The following is a 22,190-nucleotide window of genomic DNA, read 5'->3' as shown; positions in this document are numbered from 1 at the left end:
GCGATCTGTGAGAGTGTCAGGTGGGAACTCGCCCCGAAGACAGTTCAGGTGCAGGACCCACAAGCGCAGGGGGAGTGGCATCTGGAGAACGGGTGTCCGGGGACTCGGGGATCCACCTGGGGTCAAAAGTGAGCAGCGAATCGGACGCGAAGGCACGCTGTGCTCACACGCCCCCAGTAGAACCACATTGTGGACACCGGCAAGGCCCAGAGCAGCCCTTCGCCGCGCGCCTCCCCGCACTCGGCCGGCGGGGACACCCGTGGGACGCCCACCCGGGGAGCGCGCCGCCTTCGGCTGCCCAGCACCACCCTAGTCAGCCCTGCGGCCCCGCCCCTCGCCGTCAGCCCCGCCCGCGCCGTGGAACCGCGCCTGTGCGAATCCGAACCCAGCGCCGACTCCCAGAAGCCCGTGGGGCGCTGTCTGTCCGTCGGAGGCCTGTACTTCCGGCCAGATTTGGGCCGGGCGTCGACTGCTACCCGGAGGCCGCCGTCCCGAAAAGCCGGAAGCGGCCGGCCGGGAGACGAGACGACGGACGCTGCGTAGGCCCAGGGAGGGCCGGCGCTTTGCGGCCTGCGTTCAGCTCAGTCCCGCCGCAGCCCTGGCTGGGACTACGCTTCCCAGGGGGCGTTGCGGTGGCCGGNCCGCGGACATGCAGGGGGCGGCGAGTGCGGGCAGGGGTGCGGGGGCCCGCGGGCGGGGATCTCCGCCGCGGCGAGGCGCTCCCCGCACAAAGCCCGGGGCGGGCCGAGGCCGGACTGCGGGGACACCGGCTGCCTTCACCCGCCCTGCCCGGGGAAGGCCGCGCGCAAGGAATGGGCCCCCATACAGAGGCCAACGAGGAACGGTGACCACGGGGCCTGAGAACCGAGGTGAGAGTGACAGGTGGTCGGGCCTGGTGGACCGGGACGAATTCACCCCAACAGAGTGCGGGGAGGGTGAGGTCTTGGGGCAAAGGACCTCTCGGGCCCTTGTGCTGGTGAATGGTTGTCCTAGGCTCTGAGGCTGGTAGATCCCAGGAATCCAAAGGTTTGGAAGTTTGCCCTGAGTCCGAGCATCAAGCAGCGGTGCAGGGAGGGTCCATGACTTGCCCAGGGTCAGCCCGACCCCACACCATCCTAATTCATGCTCCCAGAGAGAGGAAATCCCTCTCCTTCCGTGGCAGTCCCTAGGTAGAGTGACAGTCGTATTGAGATCAGTCCCTTCAAAATTGGTCTCATCCGTTCGAGCCCGAGCATTTGATTCTCCACCTGTTGAGGCCCTTTCTGATTTATGGCTGTAGTTAAGAGCAGGAAGGGACCGTTGGTTTCCAGCCTGGTGATTAGGAGCGAAATGCAGTCTCGGTCTCCAGCGCCTCCTTTCTCTTCCCCCAGCTCTTCCTTCCACGGCCACTGCCCTTCTCCAGGAGAGGAGGCATAAGCAGGAGGCAGCAGGGACAAGAATAGAACTGAAAGTCATGTCTCAGGTGAGTTGGCATTTCCACTCTCCTCTCTGAAATACAGTTTTGCTTTTCAGGACTTAATAATGTTTATTTTCTTTTAAAAGTTTTCAGTTTAAGAGACCTGTCCTGGGAGCTGGTTCCCATTTCCTCACATTCTGGTGAGTGATGGGCTACAGGGGTAGCCCAGGGCCTCCTCCCTCCCTGCTTCCTCTTCATCCCATTCAGTGTTCATTCTTCATTGGTGATTCAGCCCCTCGCTGTGCCACTTTTCTCCGAGGGACTCTGATGGAGCTGAAAGGTACTCCTTGGGGCAAGCACGACAGTTGCTTGTCCTGTACCTGGTTTGTTTGGTATCCGCTTGGTGCCAGTCCCTGGAGAAACAGATGGCTAAGCCGCAGTCCCTGCTCTCAAGGAGCTCACAGCCTGTTGGTGGAAAGTGATGGAAGCAAACAAGGTTTGCTAGAGTGCCGGTGAGAGCCTACTAGAGGAGCTCTTGGCTTCTAGCTGCCTGTGATGGAAGGGCAGGGGATCTTCCCCCAGGAGGTGATTTTGGAGCCATGTTTTGAAGGGAGAGGGGATGTTTGGCAGGCAGGAGAGGGAAGGGCAGTACTGGTGCAATGTGAGGGGCTGCCTTTTTCTCACTTGATTGGGTGGCGTCTTAAAATGCTAACAAATAGTTTTGTTTGTTTCTGTCCTCTGTCTCATAAATATGATGCCGGCTCGTAAATATATGAACCAGGTTCCGGTCGTCCCACCCAGGCTAACAGATGCACTGCCCAGTCCTCGGTCTTTTTTGACTATCATTGGCATTTTAAGAAGCTTGGGTTGGCAGACTTTCACTGTAAAGGGCTAAATAGTAAATATTTTAGGCTTTGCAGGCCATAAGGTCTCTGCTGCAGCTGCTCCACTCTGCCTTCTAGAACTAAAGCAGCCACAGACAATAGGTAAATGAATGGACAGGGTTGTGTTCCAATAAAACTTTATTTACAAAAACAGGTGGCTGCCAACTCTTGAAATAGCTCATCCCTTGCTCTCCAGTGGGACCCTCTTTTCCCTTGGCTTGTAGGACACAACACTCATCCGGCTTTCCTCCCACCTTCCTGACTTCTCAGTTTTCACTGCTGGTTCCTCCTCATTTCTCGGACCTACAACTGTCAGTGTGCCTCAGGGTGATGTTCTTGGGTCTTTTCTTGTCTGTCTGCACACGTTCCCCTGAGGAGGTCGGCCTGTTCTCATCTGTAAAAACTAGCCACAGGCAGGCTTCTCCCAAATTCACCTTTCCAGCTCCAACCCCCACTCTGAGCTCCAGGCCTGTGCGTCCAACTGGACTCCTCCTCTTGCATGTTCAATAGGTAACTCAGACCTAACACATTCACGGCTCAGTTCTGAGGTTCCCCCCAACCTGGCTGCTTCCCCAGTTGTCTCTGTCTCAGACCGTGGCAGTTTCATGCTGTCAGTTACTCAGGCCGGAAACCTCTGCGTCATTCTTGTCTCCTCTCTTTCACTACTGCCCATGTTTGCCTCGTGGCAGATCCCGTCAGCGCTATTTTCATGTTGTCTTCGTAACCTGATGATTATCGTTACGCCTAGTGCCTCCGTCGCTGCCTCGGTGCTTGTTATCTTACTCTCGGGCCCTCGACTCTGCTTCCGTGACCTCCTGCTTCTGCAGTCGCATCCCGGTGCTGCAGCCAGGCAGGGTCTGTTCTATCTGCTGTGTCCCTCTCTGCTCAGAACCTTCCATGGCTTCCCCGAATCCTTCATGTGTGACAGCACCCTACCTGACCTGGCCCTTTGGACCTCTGACATTTTCCATCCTCCTCCATCACTCACTTTGCTTCCTCAAAAATGGCCTTCTCATTTTCCCGATCCTTCTGTCTATAGCTTCAAAGACTCCCACCCGAATTCCTCACATCTTCTTCTCTGCTTTACGCCTTTTTTAAACTCTTAGTACAGTTCAGCATACTGTATATTTACTTCATATATCTGGTTTTCTGCTCCAGGTTCACTTGACACAGGCAGGGGTTTTGGGCTGTTTCACCCCTAGTGCCTGATTCAGAAAACATTCGGTGGAGGAATGTGTAAGCTTCTTTTGTAGCCAGTGTTTTGCTATTTAACATGGTATTATAATAATCACTCTTATACCTGGAAATGTGCTTTATCCCTGATTATTTCCTATGAATACATTCCTAGAAGTTTTTCTTACTTTGTGGATTAAAGTTAATTAAACTGACATGAAATCAGAATACTTTAAGAGTTGTATTTAGATGGAACAGCAATAGAGCCTCAAAAGCTAGAATTTATGGTGTTAAAAAGAGTAGACTCAGGGCGCCTGGGTGGCTCAGTCATTAAGCGTCTGCCTTCGGCTCGGGGCGTGATCCTAGAGTCCTGGGATCGAGCCCCATATCAGGCTTCTCTGCTGAGAGCCTGCTTCTTCCTCTCCCACTCCCCCTGCTTGTGTTCCCTCTCTCAGTGGCTGTCTCTCTCTCTGTCAAATAAGTAACTAAAATCTTTAAAAAAAAAAAAAAAGTAGACTTCACCCAAAAAGAAAAAAATTACCGATTTTTCATTCATGTGCCTTAAAAATTAACTGAATTGAACTGAACCAGAAAAAAATTCCTCTTTAATAAAGCGTTTTTTTTTCTTAGAAAAGGCTTTCATTCATTTTTTTCCGGTGGATTATTAATACAAAGTATTTTTGTGTAAGGATAGAATTGCTTTTGTTTTCTGTTTGTGTGTATTTAATCTCTCGCTCTCATCTTTATTAAGAGTGAGACCAGCAGGGGCGCCTGGGTGGCACAGCGGTTAAGCGTCTGCCTTCGGCTCAGGGCGTGATCCCGGCGTTATGGGATCGAGCCCCCACATCAGGCTCCTCTGCTATGAGCCTGCTTCTTCCTCTCCCACTCCCTGCTTGTGTTCCCTCTCTCGCTGGCTGTCTCTATCTCTGTCGAATAAATAAATAAAATCTTAAAAAAAAAAAGTGAGACCAGCAGATCAAATTCTTACATTGGGTGTGCCATTCATTATGTTTTCTCTCTGGTGTAGTGTGACGTTTTGAAACCCTTTTGGAAATCCACACACGTCCATACTAACGATGGGAATAAGAATAGGATGTGCACAGTTGAGAGTGTTTTGCATACCCTTGAATAAAGCAGGTTGATCTGGACATGAGTTGGAGAAAATTTGTTCTATCTGAAAGCCATGTTGCCCAGTGGATCCTGTTTCAGGGTGAATGGATAGCAAGCATCATGGCTGTTGTTTCAGGGTGAATGGATAGCAAGCATCATGGCTGTTGTTGGACTGGAACCTTTTAATAGAGATGTGCTAGTGTCACGCTCACAGGTGTGAACAAAGGAGCCAGCTGCCTGGGTTCCGATGCTAGCATTAGTATTTAATCACTGTGTCACCTCAAGGCAACTTAAATGACCACATTTTCTTCATCTGTAAAAATGGGGATGATAATGGTACTGGCTTAATATGGTTCTTTCAAGGATTAATTAGGTGAATGCACGTAAAGTACCTAGAAAAACTTAAAGGGGCCTGGCACATAATGGGATCTTAGTGAGTGTTAGCTGTCAGCATCCTCCTGTCATTGTCATCTAGAAACTTACGGGCCAGCCCCTCAGGAGATGCACAGTAACAACAACATGGGGTGTTGGACAGGGCTTGGCAGACTGGCCTAATCTGACCTGCCACTGCTTTTTGTATAGCTCACGAGCTACAGATGGTATTTACATTTCTCAGTGATTGAAACAAATGCAAAACAGTATGTTATATCCTGTGAAAATGACGTAAGTTTGCCTTCGGTGCCATCAATGAGGTCTCCTTGGAGCATGGCACACGTGTGGTTTAGCTGTGGTCTGTGGCAGCTTTCGTGCTGCAAGAGCGGGGTTGAGGCATTGTGACAGAGGCTGTCTGACCTCCAAAGCCTAAAATATTTGCCCTCTGGCCTTTTACAAGAAGACTGCTGACGTCTGATGTAGGGGTTAAGGGTGTGGACTGTGGAGCCAGACTGCCCAGTCCAGAATCTTGGCTCTGCAGTTGACTGTGTGACCTTGGGCAGGTTACAGCTCTGTGTTTCCTCATGTATAAAGTGGGAGTAGTGCTAGTGCCAAGTCTCAGGGTCGTGGGGTTGAACAGCTTATACGTATGTATATAGAATGGTGTCTGGAACATCGTGATAGTGCTGTGAGCGGTAATTGTTACTGTTCGCAGTACAAGACTTTCGCTAGCTCTGAGTCTGTCCGGGCTGCTATCACAGACCACCACGGACTATGCGGCTTTACACAACAGACATGTATTTCTCACAGTTCTGGAGGCTGGGAAGAACCAAGATTATGGTGTTGGCAGAGTGTATGTGGTGGCTGATGTGGACCCGCTTCCTGTTTCATAGCTGGCACCCTCTCTCCGTGTCCTCATGTTGGGGAAGGAGCTAAGGAGCTTGGCGGGGGTGGGGGGGTAGTCTGTCTCTTTTATAAGGACACGAAGACCCTTAAAGAGGATTTACCCCCATGACCAAAGGGCCTCCCAAAAGGCCCCACCTCCAAATGCCATCACACTGGGTGTTAGGATTCCAGTGTATGGATTTTGGGGGGACACAAACATTCAGATCATAGTACTAACAGAAGTCATTGAATCTTTTTTTTTTTTTAAGCAGTTGCTTTTTTTTCCTCTTTTTTATTTTTTTAAGGATTTTATTTGTTTATTTGAGAGAGAGTGCACACGAGCCAGGGAGGGGTGCAGGGGTGGGTAGTCTGAAGGAGCAGAGGGAGAAGCAGGCTCCATCCCAGGACCCTGGGGTCATGACCTGAACTGAAGGCAGACTCTTAGCCGACTGAGCCACCCAGGTGCCCCCAGAAGTCATTGATTCTATACCTGAAGGGCAGTCTGTACAAACTGAAACAATGTCTTACTTGGAAGGTTACACATACACTGTTAATGCTATGTCCCTCTGGAACATAGGAGTAGAGAGCTAGAGAAGGGGGCATTTGTTACTAAGGAAAAAAAAATCAGACCCCTCAAAAAACCAGTTGCCAAGTATAAGAGAATATTGGAACTTAGACTCTTTTGTGTAGTAGCGGCCCCAAATTCCATTTCCATATTCTTGTTTATTCAGTTTTCTTGCCAATGACAAAATAGTAACAAATCCAAGAAAATTGGGCATCATTTTCTCTTGCACCAACAGACTTACAAAGTTATTGTTAAGATGCTGTAAAGAGGGGCGCCTGGGTGGCACAGCGGTTAAGCGCCTGCCTTCGGCTCAGGGCGTGATCCCGGCGTTATGGGATCGAGCCCCACATCAGGCTCCTCCGCTATGAGCCTGCTTCTTCCTCTCCCACTCCCCCTGCTTGTGTTCCCTCTCTCGCTGGCTGTCTCTATCTCTGTCGAATAAATAAATAAAATCTTTAAAAAAAAAAAAAAGATGCTGTAAAGATATTATAGATTTTAAAAAAGGTAATTTGTATACAATTTATGTATTATATTTTAAATAATATTTCATTTAGTAAAGACTATCTGAAAAGATTTTGAATATCAGAAAAAAATAAGTCCAAGACTTGCCAGGCAAGGAGCACGTATTTAGAACTGTAAGGCTGGAATCTGTGAAAAACTGGACTTTAGAATCAGGTCAGAATAAAAACATAGAAGTAGCATGTGTCTGAACACCTATACCTTTGAACACAGTTGAAAATATTTGCATTGAACTGGGTTTTTTGGGGGGGCATCTGGCTGTTTCCGTCAGAAGAGCATACAACTCTTGATCTTGGGGTCGTGAGTTCAAGCCCCACATTGGGTATAGAGATTATGTGAATAAATAAATGTTAAAAAGAAAAAAAAAGAAATGGTTGGTTTTTTTTGTTTGTTTGTTTTTAAGCCACTTTATTGAGGTATGATTGACATGTAGGAAGCTGCACGTTTTTAATGTGTAATATTAAATGAATTTGAGGAAAAGTATATACTCGTGAAACTGTCACCACCATCAAAGCCATAAACTTATTCATCACCTTCCAAATTTTCCTCCTCCTATTATTATTATTAGCAAGAATATTTAACATAAGATCTACCCTCTTAGTAGCTTTTAAGGATATAATATCACATTGTTAGCTATAGGCATGATGCTATACATTACTCGTCCTGCATAACTGAACTTTGTTCCCTTTGACCATCACCTGCACATTTCTTCCTCCCCCCGCCGCCAGCAGCCGCCGTTGTACTCTCTGCTTCTGGAAGCGTGACTGCTTTAGCTTTCACATACAAGTGAGATTGTGCAGTATTTGTTTTTCTGTGTCTGGCTTATTCCACTTAGCATCTGCATTGAAATATTTGAGTTTCAGTCTACTTGAAGATCCCACCGTGTCCTACACAGTTTTCAAAATCTGAAGGCATTTAACTGCTGGTGCAGGTGGCCGAGGGCGGCCCAGGGAGCTGGAGCCGAGCCTTCCCAGCAGAATGAGCGCTCTTGCTGCGGGCTCCGCTGGCATAGCAGTTCCTCTGCTCTCCTGGCCGCTGCTCCAACTTGACGCCGTTAGAGCTGACCAGCGCTGTTTGAGACTAGCTCGCTCAGGTAGGCCTGTGGGCACGTCTTTTGCCCAGGGCTCACGCCAAGCAGTTCTTAGCTGTTTCCTGCAGGTACTCGCAGGTAGTTTCTGTGGCATGGGGCCCTTCAGTCTCCCATGTAGGAGATTAATGCGTCAAGAGTTTCCTGTCTTCACACAAATCAAGATATATTTACAGAACCCTCTTGACTCATCTTTACACAATCTGGTGAAAAATACCTTCAGAATTCGTGCAGGTTAGAGAGCACATGATAGCATATGATTCAGCAGACACCGAACCTCAGAGGGCCTTTGTTTCCAGTAGAATTATGTGAAGCTGTAAGCGGGCATTCAGCTTTTGGCCAGCCACGCGGTCGCTGACGCTCAGGTGGCGCGTTCAGGGCGCCTTGCTCTTTCCGAGTGCTTAGCACGTGCTGCGTTGTTCGGCCATGACCCGTGAGGCTTTGTTCATTTTTCCGAGACAGAGAGGCCAAATAGCTAGCTGAGATCACAGCCCTGGCGTGTGCTGCGGTCTGCGTCCAGGCTCTGCGGGCAGTCGGACTGTCCTGCTTCCTGATTTCAGTATATACTTCTATAATCCCAGGGCTGCTGGTCCTTTCAGTATAGAGGGCAGCTACTGGTGGGATCCCCGGGGTCAGAATTTGGATTAGATCTATGTTTCAAATACTTTGGAAGTATCAGAATCGGTGGACCTGGAATCATACAAATATGCTACATAAGAATCCCATCGGGTGAGACAGGCAACGTGCTCACTGTCGCGTCTGTGTTCACGGCACCTCCTCGGCACCCCCCAGCTTCTCTGACACGGCACCCTGATCCTGTCAGGGTGTTTTGTAGTATTTTCCATTCTTGTTCAACACTCATCTTTATTTCAGAAATAAAGATTTTTGTTAGGTTTTTTAAAACTGATATTAACACGAATGCCTGACGTCTAATGAGCACTGACAGTGAAATAGAAATCCTTAGAACCCACTTTGAGGTTTAGTTTTCTGTGCCTTTAGAGGTTCCTCTTCAGGTCACTTTCCCCATTCTTGTGCTGATCCAGGCCACTCGTGTGTCCTCGTGTCGGAAAATGCTTGGGTACCTGTTGCTCATGGAACAGTTGAGCCTCCGTTATTTATTGTTCTGAACTGATGGCAGATGTTTCTCTTGTATGTACAGCTGCATGAAACTGCCAGTTCTCCAGGGGCAGGGGCTAGCTTTGCGTTTTTCTCTTTTCTCTGGATGTTATTCCTTGTGTGCATAGTCTCACACCCAAAATGAGAAGGAGCTAATCCTTAGACCCCTGTATGGGTCTGCTCGGGCAGCCGTATCAACATACAGCAGACCAGGGGCTTAAACAACAGACACTTACTTTCCCAGTCTGTTCTGGAGGCTGGAAGTCAGAGGCTGGCAGCGTCGGCTTCCCCGGAGGCTTCTCCCTGGCTTGCCGATGCCGCCCTGTCACTGTGTCCCCACTCGTTCTTCCCTCTGTGCGCTCGCATTCCTGGTGTCTCTTCCTCTTCTTATAAGGACTCCAGTCAGATTGGATTAGGGCCCAACCACATAACTTCATTTAACTTTTAATCACCTCTTTCAAGGTCTTGTTGCCAAAACTAATCCCATTCTGAGGTACTGGGTGTTAGACTTCAACGTATGAATTTGGGGGACATAGTTCAGTCCATAACAACCCCCAGTCTAGGGGGGCATGAGCACTGACTGAGCAAGAATGTGGTTTTGTCCTTTCAGAGCTTGGTGACATTTGGGGATGTGGCCGTAGATTTCTCCCGAGAGGAGTGGGAGTGGCTGAACTCTGCCCAGAGGACTCTGCACAGAGATGTGATGTTGGAGAACTACAGGAACCTGGTCTCGCTGGGTAAGGGGCCCCCCACCCAGTTCTCCTACCTCTCCCCTGCCTGCTGCTGTGGCTCAGAGTCCTTTACTCCTTTAGCACCAGGCCCTGCACTGCCACTCTTTCATCAGGCCGGGGGCGGGTGGGGGGCGCATCTCAAGTCTGCACAGACCCACAGCGTGACCACCTCCTATTGCTTCTTGTGTATTTAGGACTTTGCGTTTCTAAGCCCGATATGATCTCCTCGCTGGAACAGCGGAAAGAGCCCTGGATGCTGAAGAGAAAGTTGACAAGAGGCCGGTGCCCAGGTGAGCGTGGGAGGCCTAGCTGGGGGGAGGGCCGTGCGGGTCACAGCTCAGGGCCTCAGCCATGTCGGATCATCTGCAGACTCTCCCCGAGCCTTCAGGCCTCGAGGGAAAACTGAGGCCTCTTCAGCACGGGCTCCCCAGATGTTCATCCTCCCTAATCTCCTCTCCACCTTTGCTCCCCTCCCTCTGAACATGCCTTCTTTCCCCTCCTCTGGATCCCGTTGTTCTCTCTGGCTCCTTCTCAGACCCTTTGTCATTCAAGCTTACATAATCTTGCCTGTTCTTTAAACAATCCTTGACTGATACTAATGTTGTTGTTATTATCTTATTTCTCTTTGATTAAATGACTGTTTCATGTGTAGGCTTATTTCACTGACTTTTATTGTCAGTTTTGAGTAAGGCCATCAGATGCTGGTTGGTGGATGAGTGTAAGCTATTGAAGAATTAACCATGTCACCGAGGAAGTAGGGCATATCTATACGTAACTGAAGTGAAGTAGAAACTGCTATGTATGGTAAGTATAAATAGGGCCCGAAGAGGAAGAAGAAAAATCACTCCCAGTTTCAAGCCAGAGAAACAAGAACGAGAGTAGAGCCTTTAGCAGAAACGTTAGAGCAAAGAGGAAAAATAGGAATAAATTACAAGCATAGCCCAGAGGAAAGTGACCTTAACCAACATCTAGAAATATTTGTACTTAGAATGAGTCAGGGATGCAGGAATTATTTTTTTTTTAAAGATTTTATTATTTATTCGACAGAGATAGAGACAGCCAGCAAGAGAGGGAACACAAGCAGGGGGAGAGGGAGAGGAAGAAGCAGGGCTCATAGCAGAGGAGCCTGACGTGGGGCTCGATCCCACAACGCCAGGATCACGCCCTGAGCCGAAGGCAGACGCTTAACCGCTGTGCCACCCAGGCGCCCCAAGGGATGCAGGAATTATTACCTAGACTTATACAGCCAGAAAACTAACTGTAGACTAAATTATATTGTAGCAATGTAATGAAACAATGTAACTATTCTGAAGTAGGCTCTGTATGCAAATGCCTTCCTATTACACACATCCAGCTCAGACCCCTCTTCTGAGTTTGGGACCCATATATCCAATCTCCTAATTATAATCTCAATTCTGATGGTTCATACAGTTGAAACTAAGTAAGTCCCAAGCTAAACCCAAGAGAAAATGGCAACAATTTCTAAAGAATTGAGAATCTCCTAAAACCTCTTTGTTGAACTCATACTTTGAGGAAAGGCCTTGCATTGACAGAGCATGACAGGCCGCTGACAGGTGGAACTTCGACAGCTCTCGTGGATTGTCACAGGGTACAGGAGGGCTGTGAAACTTCTCCGTGTAACGTACTAAGTCACGTGCTCTGAATGAGTTTCACAAAGCTAAGTAGCTCCCTTCTGTCCGTCCTTCATCTCTTGCCATGATTCTAGTTCATTATGAAGACTTGCACTTTTAAGGCTGGGATTTGAACTTTCGTTAGTTAGCATTGTAATAAAAGATGCATTATTAAAAAAAGAGAAGAAATTTTTGCTGGATAAATGGAGAAAGAGTCAAAGTCAGTTTTACTTAATAATGTTGAAATAAGCATCATATAGCAGTTTTCTTCTTTAGCCTGCCCTCCCTCCTTGTTTATATTAGTCACATTTCATCTTAGATTTCAGTGAGAAGGCTCATACTGTATTCTTTAGGGCGAAAGCTACACAAATATAGGAATGCAGGGTTGGCTAGTCATAAAAAAGCTTTCAAAACGGTATGGTTTTTTGAGGATTTTAATTCCTCTGATTACATTTTGGAAGTTTTCTTCATATTAATACATAATGGAGAAAACGTTCTTTCTTAATATCTTTCAGATTTGAAGACCATGCAGGAGACCAAGGAGTTACCCACGAAGAAGGACATCTCTAAAGAAAAGTTACCCCAGGTGGTGATAACGGAGAGGGTCACAGACTACAGTCTGGAATGCTCCGTGTTAGGGGAAAACTGGGATTATGGTGCTCTGTTTGGGAGGCAACCGGTAAGTGAGGCAAATTCCGGTCAAGACACAGTATCCCTCCAAAAGACACCCTTCTGGAGGGGAGAGACCATGACCACAGGGAGCTGGGGAGAAGTGTCTGTGTGAGTGTGGTGCTTCCCATAGACAGAGCGTCCCGCCGGAAGGCAGAGCACACAGTCTCGATGCACACTAGAAGAGGGGGACAGTCCAGTTGTAATGAATCACGCACAAGTCTCTTAATCAAACGTTCAGTGTGATGACGTGAGAAGACTTTGAGCAGGATCTCAACCCGCCCCCTCATCCAAGATTAGAGGGAAACCCTGCAGACGTGTCGAGTCATGCATGTTGAAGGTGGGGAAACCTTTAATCTGCGTTAGGAAATTCCTATTATGTGTAAGGTCCTTTTCTCCTGCAAAATTACAGATTCTCCATGGCAGAAACAGATTCTCTTCTATTTTCTCTGTTTATTCCTCCCACACGTAGACAGTATGACTAGGCCCAGTCATTATGTGACCTGGGTCATGCAGAACCTAAGTGAGAATTCTCGCACCTTTTGCCCCTTTCACACTCCTCCCCCGAGCCTTTGTGGTTCGTGGGCACATTTGATCAAAAAGTGTGTTTGTGGGGCACCTGGGTGGCACAGCGATTAAGCGTCTGCCTTCGGCTCAGGGCGTGATCCCGGCGTTGTGGGATCGAGCCCCACATCAGGCTCCTCCGCAATGAGCCTGCTTCTTCCTCTCCCACTCCCCCTGCTTGTGTTCCCTCTCTCGCTGGCTGTCTCTATCTCTGTCGAATAAATTAATAAAATCTTTAAAAAAAAAAAAAAGTGTGTTTGTACCATTTCAGGGCTTGGTGACCATCAGGAATATGGCTGTGGACTTCTCCCAGCAGCTGGACCCAGCTCAGAAGAGTTTCTGTAAGAATGTGATATGGGAAAACCGTTGTGACCTGGGGTCAGTAGGTAAGGATGTCCCTCTCCTAAATCTGAACCTATCTTCAGGAACTGCCACTTTTCATTCCTCAGGTTTTGTCTTCTGCTTTGTTTTAAGATTGTTTATATATTTATTTGAGAGAGACTGAGAACAAGAGAGAGCACGGGCAGGGGGAGGGGCAGAGAGAGAGGGAGAAGCAGTCTCCCCGCTGAGCAGGGAGCCCGATGCAGGACTCAATCCCAGGATCATGACCTGAGCCGAAGGCAGACACTTCACAGACTGAGCCACTCAGGCGCCCCCATTCGTCAGTTTTGAATTGTGAAGGTCGGGAGGGGCCTTCTGAAGCGTTGGGCTAAATTTCTGTTGTGATTTCTAAGATGAGAATTTGACATTTGTAGAGTTGAAAGTTGGTATCTTTGTTATGCTTGAAGCATCGTCTTCAGTGTCTTTCAGATACTGCTCACTTTTCTTTCTGCTTCTTCCTCTAATAAAACCAAGGAGCTGGTTCTCGATTTAAGAGTGTCAAGTGTGTGACCGAACCCCGTATCTGCCCATATGCAGGACCCTGTGTTTCTAAGCCAGATTTGGTTTCGCTGCTGGAGCAAGGGAAGGAGCCCTGGATGGTGGAAAGAGAGCTGACAAGGGGCCTGTTCTCGGGTGAGTGTGGCGGGCCTGGGGCGGGGGGGGGGAGGGCCGCTGCAGGGGAGAGCAGAACGTTCACCAGAGGCCGAGTCTTCACGCATATACAGGAGAAGATGCCCAGGACTTTACCAAGCCCTCCAGGTCTAGAGAGAACATGGAGGTCTGGGGTTTCAAAATTATTCTCTTTCCTCCTTCTTTGCTGCCTTCTCTCGAGTGATTGCTCATTCCCTGTAATGTTCTTCCTGTTCTTGGCCACTCTTGTCTGCTCAGTTCCTTACATGACCCTGTCCTGACCCCGATGTACTTTTGAGCTGTTTTTCGTGATCACATGGCCCACTCATTTCATTACTCATCCATTCCTGTAAGAACCACGTATTGAAAGTTATTTGAGGGAGCCGTTTTGCTTGGCACCGGCAGGTACTTGGAGAAAAAGGGAATTTACACGTATGTTGTCACCGTAAATGGTCACTCCAGTGGAAAGGATGAAACAAACATGTTTATGGATGAACTGGCTGAAGTAGAGTTCGCACAATTTCTAGTAGGGTACTGCAGAGGCGAAGGCGAGGGTTGGTTTCCGGTAGCTGCCTTGTTTGAGTCAGACAGGGTGAGCAGAAGTTGGATTGCAAGGAGCTATAAGTGGAGAATCTCGTCCTCTTTTGTGTGTGTGTGTGGGGGGGGTTCTTTTCCTCTTTTGATACATAAAGGAAAGAAGAAATTTCTTTAGAAAATAATGGTTTATAGAAAATGTAATCCTGTCGCCTGTTTGGAAGCAGAATGTAAAACCATGACCCATAAACACAGTACGTTAACAGAGCAAGTGTAGACTTGTTCAGGTTGTGAAAAACATATTTTTCATGTAGTTGGAATTATAGTGTGTATCCCATCATGCATAGAGATGTTTTTCACATGCATTCTGTGTCATATATTCCATTGCTTATTTAGCTTACTTCACATTTTTGGTATTTGCAATAGGTATCTTTATGTAAGTGAAAACTGTACCTTCTTGGGATGCTACATCCCTGGATATGAACATCTTTTAGGCTCTGAACGTTTTGTTTGCTTTCAGCAACTCTAGCAATGATTAGATGACTTGATGTGTGGGATTAATTGCATCCTGCCAGCACTAGGTATTTTGATGAAAATATCTGCTGATTATTTAGTGAACGATTATACCCTGAAGTCATTTTTTTTAATTGTGAAAGAGATTAAATGCTGTTTCTACATTTGTTTATTCTCTTTATCCTTTTGTTAAATGTACCTCGTTTATATTCATTTCTCTATCCATGTCTTAAAAGCTTTCTTTACATTTCCAGTGATTTTTTTATATCAGTGTACTAATTCTTTGATGTCTTGTTTCACACTTTTTCACATATGGTAGTAAGAGTTTAATTAGACCTTTTAAAATTGCGATATGTAAAAATTTTAGCATTTTTATGTAGTCTAGTAGATTACTTCTTTTATGGATTCTTCTTCCATTTTTGTCCTCAGAAACTTGATATATGTCGTTCTACTTCATTGTTTTAATGGATGTCTAGTATTACAATAAATGAATATGAATTTGCTTCACTGATTTACCTTAACAGGGCATTTGAACACTTAGGTCTTTCCCAGTTTTTACCTGTAATGAACTGTGGTCCAGTTTGTACTAATCTCTTTGCATGATCAAAGTATACATTTTTTTTTAAAGATTTTATTTATTTATTTAACACAGATAGAGACAGCCAGCGAGAGAGGGAACACAAGCAGGGGGAGTGGGAGAGGAAGAAGCAGGCCCACAGCGGAGGAGCCTGATGTGGGGCTCGATCCCATAACGCCGGGATCACGCCCTGAGCCGAAGGCAGACGCTTAACCGCTGTGCCACCCAGGCACCCCAAAGTATACATTTTTTAAAAAAAATATAGGGTATACCACGAACAATATATGAGAATACCTGTTTCTAGACATCTTCATCAATAGTGAGTATTTTATATTTTTTAAATTTTTGCCAAGCTCCTGGGTGAAAATGGATGTTTTATTTAATTAGCATTTCTCGGAGTACTTGTAATGTTGATAAATACGCAATTTAAATCCATGTAGAGTTCATATTCTGTTAATGGTGTCTTTATACTCATCACCCATCTTTTGGGTCTCACTTCCTTGCATTCGTATTGTATGAATATAAATGCTGTCTCAAAATATGATACATTTTGTTCCCACTTTCGAACAGCCTCTAAGTTTGCAGGCTGTTTCTTCTCACCGTACAGTAGTTTGAGTTGGGTGGTATCTTTATAGACACATTCACCTTGTTGACCTTTTGTTTCACTAATAGTTTTTTCTTTTTACTTATTCCCATTTGTACCACATCACAAATTTGGTCTTGTTTCTATTACTTGTTTAATCTTTTCCTGCTCTCTTCCTATCTGTGAACAAACACAGGATGTCTTTCCATTTATTTGTGTCTTCTTAATTTCATTCAGCAATGTTTTGCAGTTTTCAGCACACAATCTTGTACCTCTTTGGGTAAATGTATTTGTAAATAACTTATTCTTTTAATGCTGTCCTTCATGGAATTGTTTTCATAGTTTCCTTTTCAGATTGTTCATTGCTAGTGTGTAGAACTTAGAGCTGATTTGTGTGTGTTGTGGTCTTGCATCTTGTAATTTTGATGAATTGGTATATTAGCTTTAATGCTTTCTGGTGGATTCCTTAGGGTTTTCTATATGTGGGATCATGTCATCTTCAAATAACAGTGTTACTTCTTCCTTCCTAACGAGGATGCCTTTTATTTCTATTTCTAACTGCTTTGGCCAGAACGTCTAGTACAGTGTTGTGTAGAAGTTGCGAAAAGGGCATCCTTGTCTTATTACTGATCTAAGAAGGAAACTTTAATTGTTTAGATTTCATTAAAAAAGACTATTTTCCCTTTTTTAAGATCATCTTTTTCCGAACATTTGATTCTCTGCATCATCTCCCCAATACCACTTTCATTTCTATGTATTTATTGAGCTATAACTATATGTGCACAAATTTTTGGTGCATGCTAAGTGATTCAGCAAAAGGACCTCAGGCTATACAGTTCTCCCTGTAAGCATTAGAGTCTGACATAAGACAAATGCTTGTTCAGTAGTGTGTATGATGTGATTAAATGTAATGGCAGCACTCACCATTTTTATAAGAACAGTTGTTTCGAGCTAAGAAATTAAACTTCAAGGTCCTATTCATTAATATATGGCCAGAGAAGTGTCAGGCCTATGAAAGCACGCAGGTAAATGTAAAAATGATTTTATGTGTTTGCTGAGCCTCAGCTATCAGTTGGTAATGTGGGTTTTGTTGAAATTAATCAAATAAGATGTGGTTAGCAGAAACCTTATTTTCTGGTTGTAGGGGAATGAGCAGGTTTCAGATAATCTTGAAGATGTTAATGAATACTTTGTCTTTTTTGTCCTTTGGTGTGCTTCCTGGAACAGCTTTCATGATGTGATGACTGCTGTGGCATTGAAGCAAGACAGGGCGGGAGAGAGATGAAAGGCAATAAGTGTCAGAATAGTTAGGTGGTGTGATTGCAGAACATTTTCCCAGTTCCTTTCCCCTAACACATAACTGATTCCACATGTATTTAATTCTTTTCTGCTCACCCCTCTTAGGCTCCTGTATAAAGTCACACTGGGGCCTACGTACTGTTGACGTGTTTCAGAGCCTCATAGTTTATGTGGTTTAATTAGGGTTTATGTCACCAATTAGTGAATTCATTCACAATTTTCCTTTTAGCAATTCCTTTTTTTCTAGAACACAATAAACGAAATTTGTTTTCTTGATATCTTTCAGGCCAACGGTCTATACATGAGACCCAGGAATTATTTCCGAAACAAGATTCATTCGCTGAAGTAACAGATAGAACTTCAAACGTGAATTTGGAGTGTTCCACTTTCAGAGAAAATTGGGGTTCTGAGAGTGTGTTTGAAAGGAAGCTGGTAGGTCAGGAGACACAATTCAGGCAAGAGACAATCACTCATAACAAAACCCTCTCTAAGGAAAGGGAACGTACTTTTAACAAATCTGGAAGATGGTTTCATTTGGACATTTCAGAAGAGAGAGTTCATAATCGTGATTCAGTTAAGAAAAATTTTCCCAAAAATTCAGTAGCAATAAAACATACAGGAATTTATGCAGGAAAAAAACTTTTCAAATGTAATGAATGTAAGAAAACTTTTACCCAGAGCTCATCCCTTACTGTTCATCAGAGAATTCATACTGGAGAGAAACCCTATAAATGTAATGACTGTGGCAAGGCCTTCAGTGACGGCTCGTCCTTTGCTAGACATCAAAGATGTCACACTGGCAAGAAGCCTTATGAATGTATTGAATGTGGGAAAGCTTTCATACAGAACACGTCCCTTATCCGTCACTGGAGGTATTACCACACTGGGGAGAAACCCTTTGATTGCATCGATTGTGGGAAAGCCTTCAGTGATCACATAGGACTTAATCAACATAGGAGAATTCATACTGGAGAGAAACCCTACAAATGTGATGTGTGTGACAAATCCTTTAGATATGGTTCATCCCTTACTGTCCATCAAAGGATTCATACTGGAGAAAAACCATATGAATGTGATGTTTGCAGAAAAGCCTTCAGCCATCATGCTTCACTCACTCAGCATCAGAGAGTGCATTCTGGAGAAAAGCCTTTTAAATGTAAAGAATGTGGGAAAGCTTTTAGGCAGAACATACACCTTGCTAGTCATTTGAGGATCCATACTGGAGAGAAACCCTTTGAGTGTGGGGAATGTGGTAAATCCTTCAGCATCAGTTCACAGCTGGCTACTCATCAGAGAATTCATACTGGAGAGAAGCCCTATGAATGTAAGGTTTGCAGTAAAGCATTCACCCAGAAGGCTCACCTTGCACAGCATCAGAAGACTCATACGGGAGAGAAACCATACGAGTGTAAGGAATGTGGTAAAGCCTTTAGCCAGACCACACACCTTATTCAACACCAGAGGGTTCACACTGGAGAGAAGCCCTATAAATGTATCGAATGTGGGAAGGCCTTTGGTGATAACTCCTCCTGCACTCAACATCAGAGACTCCACACTGGCCAGAGACCTTATGAATGTATTGAATGTGGGAAGGCCTTCAAGACAAAGTCATCACTTATTTGTCATCGCAGGAGTCATACTGGGGAGAAACCTTACGAATGTAGCGCATGTGGCAAAGCCTTTAGCCATCGTCAGTCCCTTAGTGTCCATCAGAGAATTCATTCTGGAAAGAAACCGTATGAATGCAAAGAATGTAGGAAAACCTTCATCCAAATCGGACACCTTAATCAGCATAAAAGAGTCCACACTGGAGAAAGATCCTATAATTATAAGAGAAGCAGAAAAGTCTTCAGGCAGACCGCACACCTTGCCCATCAGAGAATCCATAATGGAGACTCATCGGCACGCTCCTCTTTGCCTTCCGCATCAAATCCTGTGGATCTGCTGCCCAGGTTTCTCTGGGGTGCGTCCTCACTCCCATCACCGTAGTTTCAACATTGTTATTTCAGCTGGACTCCTCCATTAGTGAGAAAACTGGTCCCTCTGTTGGGTTGGTTCTGTTGTCCTTCATGAGTTTGTTTTTCACACTGCAGTCAGATTGACTTTTTTTTTTTTTAAGCGTAAATACAGTTCATTCACTTCTTATGTAAAAACTTGTGTTGAGATCCTTTAAATGGGTTAATACGTAAGATGTGCGTAGCACAGTGCCTGGTCCACACCAGGTGTTGAGCAAAACGTTATTTTGGGACATTGAAGAGTTACCACAGTCAGGTCTGAACAAAAATGATGCATGGAAGGAGGCCAGGAGAAACCAGTTTAGATCAGGAACAGGAGTTCAAGGTAGTCAGTGAGGTTTTGCCAGTGGTGGTTTAAAACTTGTTTCCATAATGTTGAGTTAGAATTGTGGCTTTCATCTCATCTGCATAAACGTAAGGTGATGTGATTTTATCGGTGAGAGAATTCAGCTTTACTACACATCTGACAACAGTCTTAGGATGTGTGTAGAGAATGTGCATCAGTAGGCCTCTTGGAACAAAAGAACTGAAACAGAAAAAAAATGCAAGATTTATATGCATAAAGTTAAAACTACTGACATGTTATCCAATAATTAGAAAATTTGGAAAGATTTGCTCTACCTAAAATCACTTAGGCTTATGAAGGAACTCTCTTCAACTTCTGAGGAGCTGTCAGCCTTGAGGTAAACCGTTCTAAAGTAGGTGTCAGCAAACTAACCCAATGACCAAAGTCTCACTGGTTTTCCATGATCTAAATTAAAAAAAATTTTTTTTAAATGGTCGAACCAGTGAAAAGAACATTTTGTGACAACATGAAAGTTAAAGTAAATTTAAATTTCAGCATCTGCAAATCAAGTTTTATTGGCAAATAGCCACGCTGATTTGCTCACATTTTCCTGTGGCTGCTTTCACTCCACAGTGGCACAGTTGGGTAACCGCAGCAGAGCCAACATGGCCCGCAAAGCCTCAAGTGTTTGCTCTGTCCTTTTACGAAGAGGTTTGCCAACCCCTGCTGTGGCACAGAGAAGAATGTAAAAGGTTCTAATTACTTCTAAGTGTGTAATACAACCCTCACTTCAAAAACAAGACAAAGTATAAGGCAACTTATGAATAGAGGTGAAAGGGAATTATTAAACTATTGAAATATGAAAATATGCCAGTAGAGGAGAAATACATTTTTTCTAGATGAAATACTCAATACTGTTAATGTGTTTGTAAATTGTCATTCACAACAGAGTCCCAGTAGGATATGTTTACTTTGACAGTTTTAGTTGAAATTACACAAGGAAAGAGAATTTGGCAAGCAAAGCAGGACATTTTTTTTTTTTTTTAAGATTTTTTTTTTATTTATTTATTCGACAGAGATAGAGACAGCCAGCGAGAGAGGGAACACAAGCAGGGGGAGTGGGAGAGGAAGAAGCAGGCTCACAGCGGAGGAGCCTGATATGGGGCTCGATCCCACAACGCCGGGATCACGCCCTGAGCCGAAGGCAGACGCTCAACCGCTGTGCCACCCAGGCGCCCCAAGCAGGACATTTTTGAAATAAGTTTCTTTGCATTTCAGATTTTGGTATGTAATAAGACTGGTTTTTCATTATTGGGGAAGTGATGTTTTGACAGTTGCTTATCCATCCTCTTCAAAAAAAGAAAGAAAGAAACACACATACCTTACAGAGAAATATGCAATTATATTTAACATTTCTAATTATGAAATGATAGGTAAGAAGCAAACATAGAAAGAGAAAGGCTTTACTATGTAGGATGTGGGGTCCTTGAAGACGTGAGGAAGAGAGTAAGTTGTCCTGTACAAAGATTTTAAACGCCAGCATGGTGGAAGGTGCCAAAAAGACATAAAAGACAATTGACAAAGTAATACAAGTTATATGAAAAAACACGTCATTTGTGAACAAAGTGCCATTACACATATAAAGCAGTGGGGAAAATTGCCAGTGCCTCCCAACAGGCATGTTGGTGAAGAATTCAAATGAGTAGAGAAAATGGGTTAACTTCTTAGCCTCGCTAATCAGGAAATTACAAATTAAACTTTCTTGGCTTTCCGATGGATTACAATCTAAAATTTGGATAATATCCAGTACTGGCATCAGGGTGGGAAAACAGATACTTGATAATTAGCTGTGTAAATTTGTCTCCTTTTTGGGTGGCAACATAGTATGACCTATCAACATTATAAAAATGCATTCCTTTTGAAACAGTAATCCTAGATCTGGGAATTATGTCCCATTGGAATAAATAGATGTAAATAATATTTATTGCAAAATTGTTGTAATTATGACAAATAGGATTTCAGTGTCCTGCCAAGCAGGGTCATTAAATTGTGATTATTCAACACTGTATTGTCTGGTTAGAAAGAGATTAAATTCTATGTATGCTTCTGTGGAGAGCTGTCCGTCCACAATATATTAAATGAGATACGTGACTTGGAAAACCTAATGTGTAAAATCTTATAGTCATAGCGTCAAAATGAATATTAAATATGTATATGTGTGCGTGTGTATGTATGTGCATGTGTGTATATATACATATTTTTTCGGTATATACGTGGAAATCTGTTGTCTTTAACACACACTTTTCCTAGCTCTTTGTTGGCACGTTCGCTGTCTTCATTCTGTAGCGTTCCACAGTCACACATGGTCCAATTAAGCCAATGAGATTTTTCATTCTTTGTATTTTGATTGGAGACAGAGGGGCAGGAGCGGGCCAACATTCAGCCCTCCGTATGGCACGACGGACGTTCTCTTTTATTCACTGTGATTGGTTGGGGCCCTTTTGTAACCAGCTGCTAAGAGTGTGAATGTCACTCCTGGGCTGAAGTGCTGTAGTAGGCGAGTCATGCTCTGGCGGCAGCGTGAAGATTTCTGCATCCCTGCCTACCACTCTGATCCACCAAACCTTTCCCGCTTCCTCACGTCCTAGTTTAGTTCTTTAAATCTGTGAG

The 22,190-nt window shown here is 44.8% G+C and overlaps 1 protein-coding gene across 3 annotated transcripts; it reads left to right on the top strand.

The window, feature by feature from the left end:
* The first annotated feature begins 641 nt into the window (after positions 1-641).
* Positions 642-21,680, top strand: ZFP28 (ZFP28 zinc finger protein). 3 transcript variants are annotated; one of them, XM_034639491.1, is made up of 9 exons: positions 820-869; positions 1,371-1,462; positions 1,543-1,596; positions 9,718-9,844; positions 10,033-10,128; positions 11,985-12,148; positions 12,974-13,088; positions 13,558-13,716; positions 17,506-21,680. In XM_034639491.1, the coding sequence occupies exons 4-9, from the start codon at positions 9,811-9,813 to the stop codon at positions 19,206-19,208; spliced, it is 2,271 nt and encodes a 756-aa protein (XP_034495382.1). In that variant the 5' UTR covers positions 820-869; positions 1,371-1,462; positions 1,543-1,596; positions 9,718-9,810; the 3' UTR covers positions 19,209-21,680. The 3 variants fall into 3 exon arrangements, with proteins under 3 accessions (XP_034495381.1, XP_019648094.2, XP_034495382.1); XM_034639490.1 differs by lacking the exon at positions 1,543-1,596 and having other exon boundaries at positions 642-869; positions 13,621-13,716; XM_019792535.2 differs by lacking the exon at positions 1,543-1,596 and having other exon boundaries at positions 642-869.
* The last annotated feature ends 510 nt before the right edge of the window (positions 21,681-22,190 follow it).

Source organism: Ailuropoda melanoleuca, chromosome 12 (assembly GCF_002007445.2).
Source record: "Ailuropoda melanoleuca isolate Jingjing chromosome 12, ASM200744v2, whole genome shotgun sequence".
Taxonomy (NCBI): domain Eukaryota; kingdom Metazoa; phylum Chordata; class Mammalia; order Carnivora; family Ursidae; genus Ailuropoda; species Ailuropoda melanoleuca.
The sequence above is the reverse complement of the archived record's forward strand: the minus strand, read 5'-3'. Positions and strand labels throughout refer to the sequence as shown.